Source organism: Pinus tabuliformis, chromosome 5_2 (genome assembly GCF_031772625.1).
Source record: "Pinus tabuliformis cultivar Carrire ecotype Pingquan chromosome 5_2, CPIR1, whole genome shotgun sequence".
NCBI classification, from domain to species: domain Eukaryota; kingdom Viridiplantae; phylum Streptophyta; class Pinopsida; order Pinales; family Pinaceae; genus Pinus; species Pinus tabuliformis.
The window spans coordinates 458867665-458880303 of record NC_142306.1 but is presented as its reverse complement, the minus strand read 5'-3'; the positions used below and the strand labels follow the sequence as shown (position 1 = coordinate 458880303).

At 37.4% G+C, this 12639-nt stretch overlaps 1 protein-coding gene across 1 annotated transcript; it reads right to left on the bottom strand.

Annotated features, from left to right (window-relative positions):
• Positions 1-8444: 8444 nt before the first annotated feature.
• Positions 8445-11118, bottom strand: LOC149159662 (Radical SAM superfamily protein). The gene has a single exon (XM_089436535.1). The coding sequence runs from the start codon at positions 10997-10999 to the stop codon at positions 9368-9370; it is 1632 nt and encodes a 543-aa protein (XP_089292661.1). The 5' UTR covers positions 11000-11118; the 3' UTR covers positions 8445-9367.
• Positions 11119-12639: the final 1521 nt, after the last annotated feature.

Sequence of the window (12639 nt, the reverse complement as noted above, 5' to 3'; positions counted from 1 at the left end):
CTTGTACTTCTCTATACTTCCATCTGCAACATACTTGATCTTATAAATTCATCGTGATCCTACAACTGATTTATCTTCTGGTCTAGGTACTACTTCCCAGACATCATTCGTTATGATGGAGTTGTATTCTTCCACCATTACATCCACCCATACTTGGTGTTCAACATCTTCCTGAAAGCTATAGGGTTCTTCAATATGAGCTACCAATGCCTGGTATCTATCAGGTTGTCTGCGCTGCCTTTTCTCAGTTCTAGGAGCTCCAACAAACTCCTCTGCATCCCTCAATGTCTTTCGTACTTCTCTGCTAGTTCTACCACTGGTGGTGGGAGGCTCAACCAACTCCTCCTCCTGATCCTGTCATTCCATCTGCTGAGAACTATTTGCATTTCCTCATTCTGAGGAGACACTGGTACTGGTCACTATACTCGATCTAGGTGTCTGTCCTCCTATCTGTCCTCCTTGTTGCCCCTGCTACTCTTAGACTAATGGAACATCTCCTGACTAATATTCTGCAGGCATCTCACGAGATTTCTTGAAAGCTCTGTCCTCCATGAACTTTGCGTCTCGTCTTACTACAATCTTCCTGCTGCTAGGAATGTGGATTCTGTATGCCTTTGAGATCTCATTGTACCCTACGAGATACCCCTTTTTCTGTAGTCTAATCCAGTTTATTGCGCTTCTCGTCTGGAATGTAACATTAAGCCACGCTTCCGAATATCCTGAGATGACTGACTTCCGGCTTCTTCCCTGTGAAGACTCCTTCGAACGTTTTCTTCCCCAATGCTCTATGAGGAGTTCTATTATGGATATACATTGTTGTGTTGCAAGCTTCCGGATTATATGGAGTTGTTCACTCTCTTTTGATGGCCTCCTTCGCGCAGAAATCTGTGAAGTCTTTGTTAGTATCTTCTCCACCATTATCTTAACGCAATACCTTTATCTTTTTCCCAGGGATATTTTCAATAAGAGCTTTAAACTCTCGAAAACAATCAAAGACCTCATCCTTGGTCTTTAAGAAATAGATCCAGGTTTTTCTGGAGTGATCATCGAGAAAGGTGACGAAGTATTCGCCACGACTAAGAGCTCTTGTGGACATAGGACCACATATATCTGAGTGTATTAATCTTAATACACATTCTGCTCTATTGTTACTTCTGGAAAAAGTTGTTTTAGCGCTTCCCTAGCACACATCCTCTGCATAAGTCATCATGTTCACTGCTAAGGACTGGTACTCCTATAATAGTCTCTCTAAGTATCCTCAGTGCTCCATGGTGTAAATGCCCCATTCGCCTGTGCCATAATTCATTTCGCTCCTTCTCACCATTATAGTTGTTGCCTATCAGTGCCATTGGTGATTCAAGCTGCAATCTATACAACTTGGTGCTTCGAATCCCAATTTGCATTTTCTTCTTCCAGCTTGGATGCTTGACGTATACTTTCTTTCCCATGAAGTATACATCATATCCCTTATCCTGTAACTAGGACACTGAAATCAAGTTCATTCCTAATCCTGGCACATGCAGAACACTGGTGGCTCAAATGTTGGTCCCTGCTTCTGTCTGAAATGCCATGGTGCCTCTCCCTACTGGAGTACATCTTGTTCTGTTTCCCATAGTAATTTGGAAGTCCATTTGTTCTTTTTGATAGCTCGAGAAATGTTCTCATACTCCAGTCATATGAGTTGAAGCCCCGTTATCAATGTACCAAACATTTGTTATTTGCTAGGCATGTGAATTCTTCATCTAATCTAGTAGATAAATCTGAGGCACTTTGAGTATCCATATTGGCCAATTTCTGACGCTAACTTGTCCCAGCAACTGTTGCAAGAAAAACTGTGTCCCACCTGAGACAACCCTCCTTGCTGAATCTTCTGTTGCGTTGTTCTTTCTACCACTGACAAATTTCAATTGGAAAGACTTACCTCTCTGTCGACTCAATCAGAGAGAGTTTCCCCATGAAATCCAATATTCTTGGCTTTGAACTACGCAAGCCCCTTGGAGATTTGAATCACTGCCCATGCAGGAATTTCAAATTCCCTTCTCCTTTCAACGTTGGGTCTTCCAGTGCCTTCATTCTGCTTCCGTTTAGCTCTGATACCATGTGAAGATTTCTAAATAGAAATCCTATTGCAATGATTAATATTGCTTCTTCTACTTATTACCTCATAAATAAGTTATTCACAGTGTTCTTACGGCAAATATCGAAATATATTCTACTACAGCGTTTACAATTAAAACATTGCAGAAAGTAAATGTAAGGAAAAATACTGGCACAAATACAATCACAATGGCAGTTATTTTTGGACAATCGTCTCCGGAAAAACCCAATGTGGGAAAACCAGTGTAGCAGATGAGGGTTTTACTATTCTTCAGCAAATTCTCATGTACAAATTACAACCAGCAAAATAGGAATGAAAAACTTTATAGACGCTTCCTGACAAATTTCTGACCCAGGTGAAGCACTTCTTCTTCCACGGAATCCTTTTGCATCCCTCTGCGTCAAACTTCTCACACTGGCCCAGTGTCAAGTTGCCCACGCAGACTCTACGTCAATCTGCCTCTATGTTGCCTCTTTCTGCGTCACCTTGTTCCTGCTCCGCATCTTGCTATCTTGCACTCTCTGAATATCTTGATGCCCTCTCGTCCTTTCTCACCTGTAACTCTCCCTCTGATTCGATTTTCTCTTGCCGAACTTCAACTAGTGAGAAAATCGATCTTACTCGGGTAGCTGAGTATCTGCCTCTGGGGTGTTCTCCAAGTACCCATTAAGTGTCATCTTATAATCCTCTCGTTGATCAATCAATGGCCCAGATTAGATTCTAATCAATGGTTAGGATCATTTGATTTGATCTTTGCCTTCTTCTAGAAGTTTCACCCACAATTTAGATTAATACTCATTAATTATTTTAGTTTCTTAAGTTTAGACTTAAGAAACCATTAAAAATAATTAATTATTTTAATAAAACTATCTCCGAGTGGAATTTCCCATAACAATTTATGGGTATTGAAGAATGCATGTGTCTAAGCCTTCCTGCAAATTTTGTGGCCTAGAGCACATTTGATGCTACCCCAAATCAACAGTAGCGACCCCTCTAATGTTAGGGGGTTTACACAATCCCTTCTTGTGGGAAGCCTTATATAGGGAAGACATGTCAGTCTATTAAGTGTAGAATTTAGGAGCACGTTGCCAACATTAGACATAATCACTCACGCTCGTCGGCTCTTGTTGAACACTGTTAAAACAAAGCATCACATTTGTATTGAGGATGCTTCGATCATTGCTAGGACTTCTCATTATCATCACAAAAAGTTCAAAAAGGCAATTGAAATTGAAAAACAGACCACTAGCGATTTGAACCGAGATAATAGCTGAAAAATTAGTAAAAATTGGATCCATATTCTCTCCTCAAAATTCTCTTCTTCTTAGATTCCTTGTCCTTTTCCCCTCTATCCCCTTTTTGTTCTTTCCCCTTTTTGTTCTTTTCTTTGATTACTCCTCTCTTTTCCTTTATTTTAGTTTAGTGTGATCTATTCTCATTCATCTTTATAATCTCCCTTACTTTATTAATAGTATTTTTAATTCCTTTTCCCTTATTTTGTTAAGCTTAATCTTTTTGTTCTATTATTTATTGCTATCCTTAAATTTATTTTATTTGATATTATTTTAATGTTTTTATTCTATTATTTATGGTTATAATTAATTTTATTTTATTTTTTTAATTGTATTTAGTTATTCCACTACATATATATAATTTAAAAACTTATAGTATTTATCTATTCTATAATATTATTATTTATTATCCTAGTTTTTGGCCCTAATAATTATTCATTTATAATATTTATTTATTCTAAATTATTTATATATTATTTATTTATAATTTATAGTTAAATTATTGTTATTTTATCTCCATTTGTTTAAATTATTATTCTCCTAATTCAATCATTTATTTTTGTAAAGATTTAAAAATTTAATTTTACCCCTAAGCTAATATGACTAAATTATCATTATCCCCCTAATTCAATTTCTAAATATTTATAGAAATTTATCCTCTAACCTATTGCAATTATATTTATATTTTTAATTATTAGAAAAATTTTAAAACTTCTATATTAATTTATTATTTTTCTTAACAGTTAATTGTTTTCTTATCGGATATTTGATTAATTTTAATAATTTCTTTAACTTTATCATTTTTTCTTGTTATACCCCTGTTGAGATGTTCTCCATCTTGTTCTTTTAATACCCCTGTTGGATTGGATTTTCTCCATCTTATCGTCATGATGATGAACCACATTACTTAGTTTGAAACACGTTGGCAACAAATTCATTCACGTGACCTTGAAAGCATTTTTCTAAACACAATCCACGTTTATGATTTGCAAACTGCTTAATGACAGCTGATGTATGAGATGCCTTTAGAGCGAGCAAGCAACATGCACCAAGCAGTCCAGCATTTAATGGGCTATACAACGAGACCTACATTGTTAGATAGAGAAGCATTGTTCATAAGAGGATGTATATGCCAGGGTATATCCCATTAAATGGGGCACTGCGTATTATTACTTGCCTTCAGAGTGGTCCTATGTGGCAAGTTGGCAACCATTGCTTTAAGCTAATCATCGAAAGAGTTATCCTTAGATCCACGTTTTTTTGCCTATTGTTAAAGAGAGAAATATGAATCATAATCAACCTACTACAATGTTAAAGAGAGAAATATGAATCATAATCAACCTACTACAATTTTTCTTTTAGGCAATTAATCCTCCATTATGATTATTTATTTGATAAAGTTATTAAAATTTCACTTTGGTGCAAAGATGCAGATTGAATCGAAAAAGGCTTCGTTTTTTATCAATAGCATCCAGATTGGGCTTTTGGGACCAAATTAGACTACTGTGGTTTAAAAACGTAAAAAACTAGCAGTAAGGTGAGAAAGACAAAAGTTCCATCTATTGTCATGTCAATTGTCTGAAACTACGGTACTAAACACCTGAGTGCATCACTACAATTGTCTAAAGTGAACAACAACGAAGACCAGATTTGGAAGCAAGTTATCTGGGAATACGTGGAATTCATAGCTACTTTCTTTAGCACTCCATACGTAGTTATAAAGAATGGTCATCATTGGGCAGTGAGTGACATAAGGCAGAAGAAACAGAGAAGCTAGACATTAATTATTTGTTAGAACATTAAGGGCTGAATATAACATTCAACCATTTATGGACTGCACCAAAGCAAATGAACTCCAAGGGCTGAATATATCACTTAACCAAATGGATTGCAAAAAGCCTAATGATGATATTGAACTGTTAGTCTTTCTACGACTTCAATCATCAAAGCTTCCATTAGTATCTTCCATATACTCTTACCATTTCTACTTCTATCTCCTCCTGTGGCTTCACCTTGGACTTCAAGAATGAGAACTAAGGCTGATATGGAAATGTTGTCAACAAGCAAAGATCGTAGTAGGAAAGGCAACGGAAGGAGGTAGAAGGCTTAGTCAAGAGTTGGAAGGAGGTATGAGGCTCAGTCAAGAGTTGGAAGGAGGCATCTTTACTGGAAGGGAAAAGAAGCACGAACAACCAAAGCTCAATCCAACAGAGGACTTGAGAGGATGATTTAAGATCTTTGCAGAGCAGAAAAAACGTATATGCTTTGCCTCTGAGCTGAGAAAAGAGGTTGTGGATTCTTCCAAAGTTTTGGACTCTCACCTACGGGCTTCAAGCTATGCAGGATAACAAAGGGAGGTTCATAAGCTATAGGCCTTTATTAAAAGTCGAGTCTCAGAGGGAAATGGTTAGTGAGGAGGGAAAAAGTAAAGAAGAGGAGCTAGTGATGAGGCTTCAAACAGCAAAGATCGATGTATTGTACAGGTGATCTTTGAAAACTTCAGGACAATTGCAAATCCAACTGCCAACATCTTGATTTTTTTACTTTTACAATGAAGTTTGACTTGGAGAACAAATAGCAGTGCTCCTACGAGGAAGGAAGGCATGCAGCTTCAGAAGTGGGAAGCCGCTTTTAACCAAAAGCCAAGTCTTTGAATTCTAATAAATGCTAAAGTTTTTGCAGTCAGTTCTTCGATCTTGATACTTTTGATCAGAATAGAATAGTAATTTTGTACAAGTTTGGACGGCAATTAGAAAAGACGAGATAATATCTTCAAAATGTCCTTGCATATCCACTGATACTTCATTTATGTATATGCTAGATTCAGCTTTGCCGAGAACTAACAAAAATACTTCTAGAGCTAAAAAAATGCTTAGGAAATTGAATGCAATATCCCTTCCCAATCTTGATGCATGGATTTGAAACTCAAACAGAAGTTAGAACCCATGCTAGCAATGAAGATGCATGTTGCATTAAACTTATTGTATCAAAACTAGCATAACCTTTATTTACCTTTACTCCCATTTACTAATGGCAATCTATTTTTCTGGATGTTTTTATTTCATATTTTTTCCTAGCTTTCTCATTTTGGTCTTCTTGTTCATCACCCTCTCAATTAACACTGTGTGTCCACTCTCAGGGTACAGGGGCTCAATTTTATCATTTGCTTCCTCTTGCTTGAAATGATGTGTACGTTGATGCTGACCACCTCTACGTAATAGAAGACCCATCACTGCAGACTTTCAAGAAGAACGTCTTGTGCAAAATATAATTTCCTACAAATCTCTATGTTTCTTTGGCAAAAAACTTCTCTTCACCTCACCCCTTTCTTATGCTCTTCCTCCTCTCTTGAGAGACGTAACTTTTTCATTGTATGCTAAATATGGAAAGATTCATCTAACATGGAAGAAATAATATTTTCGGTCCCCCAAGTATTTCGAGACAATTTCCTAGTCATTGACTATAAAGCCATGTGCACCTGCAAAGTTGCATTCAATTCTCTTTGCTAGCCAAGTGTCCCTACTTTCCAGAGGACGTTTCCACAGAACATGTTATAAACATGAAACTTATTCCATAAATCATGTTAATATCATTTCAACCTAAACAAAACCATCCATTTCTTTATGACATCTAAAGTAATCCGACTCTCTCCCGTATACCTTCATAAAATTTTCACAGTCATTTGCATTCTCAGGCTGCAACCGAATTCTCGTACATGTCTTTGGGGCTGGGGGGAAGAGAGGACAAGGATCGATTTTCTTTCATCAGATAAAGTAAAGTTCTCTTTCCAACGTCCATCCATCTAATGTTACTGTCAAACAATTAATAACCTCGGTACCTACAAAACAAACTGTAATCTATAATCCCCAAGTTTCAGCTCTGACAAAGCAAAGCAAGCACCCCTCAAAATCTTGTAAAATTCAATGAAATTACTGACGAATGGAATCAGTAGAAAATTAAAGAGGGTTGCAGATAAGTAAGGATCCAAAAGCCAGAACCATGAGAAAATCTAAGTAAGAGGGCAAGCATAAAAATGGGAGAAGAAACAAATTATTTGAAATTTTCGGTTTAGATATCAATTCTACAAAACCTTTCTTTCCAATAAGAGATTTGTGATCGTGTCCCATTTGGTTGGTACATTTTCTGGCCAAGACAAGCCCAGGAGTTGACTGGACTCAGGGCATGCTCATTATATTATGAGACATTGAGGTAAACAGTAATATCCTAAGTGTTTTAAATTGGCAGAAAGACGTGCAAATAGCCACAAGCAAATTTCCTGCTATAAGAGCGTAAATTTTACCATTGAAAGATCAAGAAAACCATTCTTTAAACGGAATGTCTTCTGTTGCACCCTATGTAACAATTTACCCTTATTGTCTAACATAATTGAATAAATAAAGAACTGGTCCTTCATAATTTATGGAGAAAATCTTTAGGAAACATCATTTATACAATGAAGGCTGCAGACAACCACAGATACAGCATCCAAAATGTATAACATAAAATGTATCTCTTTTCATATTTGCCCAGGCCCCAGTACAAAATTATTCAAGAATGTGAATTTCTGTATATAGAAAACTCGCAAAAATAGCCAGTTGTGAAATTTCTTCAAAAGCATGGTGTTTAGTCTTTGGTATTCCAGAGGTATTTGAGTTCTTTGTTTTTATAAGCATAGGTTTCCAATTTGAGGCACTCAAAGAGATTCAATTTTGTCATCAGAAAAGACCCAGATGTTCTTCTAGCCACTTGTATAAAACAAGATCCAGTGAAATCTGTCTCCCACTTATTTAAATGGTTCAGCATGTCAGAACCAAGATGTCTGTGGAATTGTATGACAGCGATAACACTCAGTTTGTTTCAGCCTTTTAAGTCACTAGTCGTAACTCCTCTCTATTAATAATCCATGCATATTGATATCCCAACTTGTGAATGCAGGAACTTTGGTTCCATAATTATCAAGAAAATGCCGCCAAGCATAAAGGCAGATGCTTGCTCTAGTTGTTGAGATTCGTAAGTGTTAGCAAGAGAATCGAACCAAACCAAAACCAACTCAATTTCTGCAATGAAGAGTAGATAAACAGCACTACAGCAGCCAAGAGAGGCATAGCCCTGTGGAGAGAAATAAACCATAGAACAAGTGCACTAGAGAGAGACAACCCAAGCAGAAGGTAGATCAAACCGATAACAGGAAAGTGCAATGCTTTATGTTGACCTTCGACTAAATCCAAGTATCAGAAGGAATGGACAATTTCAGCGTGTGAAAATATAAATAGGGGTTGTGTATTTATACGAGACACCAGAGGTAAGGTGCTTTCTCCGAGGGGTTATGGACCTACATTGAGCTGACTACATCAGCCTTGACCAAAACTAGAAATATAGTATATACTATAAAATATACAAATAATATTGGCTGAGGCCAAATGTGAAGATTACACCCTTAATTTCAACTATAATGAATATGAAGAGACAACAACTCTGAAGAAAAGCAATGGCCCCTTGCAAACAAATTGGCCTCCAATCAAAGATTTATCACAACTCATGAGAAGCAAGGCTTTGAAAGGCAGTAAATGGGACTTAAACAATCATCTATCAATGAGAGAGAGCTGAAAATGGGTCGGTCAATCTTGTAAATGCGTTCTTGATCTGCAATACAGAAACTGAAGATTCTTCAACTTCATTCAGATCAGACTGCCCATTTCTATAGAGAAGCTCACCATCCTCCTTTACAAGATTCATTTGCAAAAAAAACTTGTTCCTATCCACCACTGTAAAAAGAATCAAATACTTCTGTTGAAAGAGGCCGAAACATCATGCTGCCAAGCATAAAGGCATATGCGCCTTATAATGACTATGAATAAAGCGCAAATCTGAAGAAAAACAAAGACCTCCGACGCTTGAAACCTTTTGAGGTTTATCACAAATCAGGAAAAAGCGGGCGTCGAAAAGGCAGTATATGGGACTTCAGGCATTTTACCTATCAAGAAGAAATAGCTGAAAATGCAGTTGAAATCAGCTCATTTGACAGAAGGAATCCTTCTGGGTCACTCAGTCTTATAAATGCAACCTGATTTGCACTATTAACAAAAGATTCTTCAACTTCATCCAAATCAGATTGCCTATCTCTACAGAACAGCTCATCATTCTCCTCTGAAATATTCCTGTGCGAAAAATTCTGAGGCAAAACTCCTTCTTGTCCATTGCCACTGCAAAGATAATCAAATATTTCAGCTGAAAGAGGCCTTCTCTCCTCATCCAAAACGATCAAATGCCCACTTCCTACAAATGGCTTCAATCCTCTGCACAAAGACATGCAGAGAGACTGCCCGAACACCCTCGAAAACATCTGAATGTCCAGACCCCTGGCAAGCCTGAGGGACAACATAACTGTGTCCATTGCCACGTCCCTGCTATCCCAGGCCACACCCACATCTTCTTTCTGCAATTTCCCAAAAGCTTCCAATTCCTCCACAAATGCCGCATACTCCGACATCCTACGAGGTCTGGAAAACCTCAAGCCTCCCACATAGCTAGTTGCTCCTAGACCAAAACCATAATAAGGTAAATTCTGCCAGTAGACCAGATTATGCCTGCACTCAAATCCTTCCTTTGCGTAATTGCTGATCTCATAGTGCCCATACCCCGCCTCCCGAAGCCATTGCGAGGCCATCTTATAAAACTCTGCAGAAGTATCCTCACTGGGCAATGGGTATACCCCAGGCTTGTACCAGAGGCCAAATTTGGTCCCATCCTCTACCTGCAAATCATAGATGGACACATGGGCAGGCCTTGACTCAATAGCCTGTTGTAGGGATTGCTCCCAGTTCTCTACTGTCTGGTGTGGGAGGGAGCTTATGAGGTCCAGACTCCAGTTCCGGAGACCACTTGAGTGCACGATTTCAATGGCCTCATAGACCTCTGCAACCCCATGTGCCCTACCACATGACCTCAGGAGATTCTCCTGAAAGGCCTGGACTCCAAGGGAGACCCTGTTGATGCCCAAATTCATGAATTCCCTCAAGGTTTCAGGATTAAATGTTCCTGGGTCCATTTCTATTGAAATTTCTGCCGTGGGTTTCAATCCAAAATGTTTTTTAATGCATTCGAGTATGTTAGACAACAAGGATGCAGGGATTAGAGACGGCGTACCTCCTCCAAAAAACACTGTCTCCAATGGGGCCCTAGGGATTGATGCAGTACCCATTGCTGTAATCTCTTTGCAGAGTAGCTTTGTGTAGTCTTCCATTCGTGGGTCATGCTGAGAGCCTTGTGGATTCTGCGGGAAGTCCCCTGTACCTAGTGCTACTATTGTGAAATCACAATAAAAACATCTCTTTCTGCAGAATGGAAGATGTATGTATGCAGATGTAGGAGGTGGGGCTGAGGATTCTGCATTGTATCCAAATGAAGAAGTGGCCTTATTTATAATTGATGGTGAAGGTGTTCTCGTGTGCAGAGGTAGGGATCGATTGCCTGAATGTGAAGTCAGCCATTGGTTGAATATTACAGGTGGGGAATTTATCAAAGGCCTGAGAATGCCAAGCCTATGGGTCAGGGGATTAAGAAACAGAGAGGATGGAACAGCATAGGCCAAGGACATGGCAGCAGCCATTTGAAGAAGATGGATTTTGTCGAAGGTATAAGCATTATACAAAAATTCACTACGAGTTTTTCGACCCAGTAGGTTTAGGAGCTCTTTCGGAATATCATAAAAACTAAACTATTTTTTTTAATTGTAGATGAAGTTAACCTTATTGCCAGCGAGAGGGAAGGAGATTGCCACACCTCACGCGAGTTTGTAAAATTTATTATTATAAGGATAATAGTAGGTTTATTTACATAAAGGGTTTTAATTTAATTATTAATAATGGTTAAGTCATGGTTTGTCTTTTTATCTTGTGATGAATCACACTTGTTGGTTCAAAAGTATGATATATTTTAAAATATTGATAATTAAATATTGGGTGTTTTTGCAGTGCATTATACTAGACATCATTTTTTGGAATTCAACTGCGTTAAGTAAGTCATTCATCTATGACCATTTCCATGAGAGGGTAGTCATATACTAGATATTATTTTTTGGAATTCAACTGAGTTAAGTAAGTCGTCGTAACTGACTAATTTCTCATGATTTTTTAATAGTCCACTTAGCACTCATTGCATCGAGTGCATTATATTAGATATCATCTTTTTGGATTCAACTACATTAAGTCATTCATCTATGACTATTTCCATGAGAGGTAGTCGTAACTGACTAATTTCTCATGATTTTTGAGACCATTTCCATGAGAGGTAGTCGTAACTAACTAATTTCTCATGATTTTTGAATAGTCCACTTAGCACTAATTGCATCGGGTGAGAGTGGGATTGAAATTAGTGAAACAAATCACAGTGTCAATCATCACTTCCGAGGCTTGCACCCGGTAACTTCCCGGGAGGTCACCCATCCCAAATCACCTCTGCCTCAAGCGCACTTAACTGTGGAGTTTTCCCCACAATCAAGCCCACTTAGCTTGCTACCCCATTTGCAAAACCTTAGCAAGTATTGGGCCTCATGAACCATTCAAGTAGAGTTCCCTTCACTCTTGAATTAAGTATTGGGGGTTTTCGCAGTGCATTATATTAGATATCATTTTTTGGGATTCAACTATGTTAAGTAAGTCATTCATCTTCACCCTTGTGAGCATCACCCGATGCAATGAGTGTTAAGTGGACTATTCAAAAATCATGATAAATTAGTCAATTACGACTACCTATTATGGAAATGGTCATAGATGAATGACTTACTTAACGCAATTGAATCCCAACAAATGATATCTAATATTCATAATAATATACTTCAATTAATAATTAAGATTTAATATTTAACTCCAAAGTGGTTATGTTTTTTTAATTAAATTGATTAATTAAAAAAGTCACATAAACAAGTGTCATACAAAGTGAGTTTTAGGTTTTTTGGGCATGTGGTATTGATAAGCCATTGTATTATATAACAAAGCCTATTTACATATTAAGAATCTCAATGGTAAAGTGGAGGTAAATCTCCATGGTTGAAGAGTCTTGTTTCATGTTTTTTTAAATGTGTATATATTTAACTTATATTAATTATTTTTATAATTAATATAATTTAAAATAAAGTTATAATTTAGTTTTAAAAACTCAAGCACATCTAAGTGGAAATTAAAGGGTTGGAAGAAAGAGAAGTTTGGCAAAAAGAACAAGTTGGAAAATAAAATGGTTTAGATCCAACAA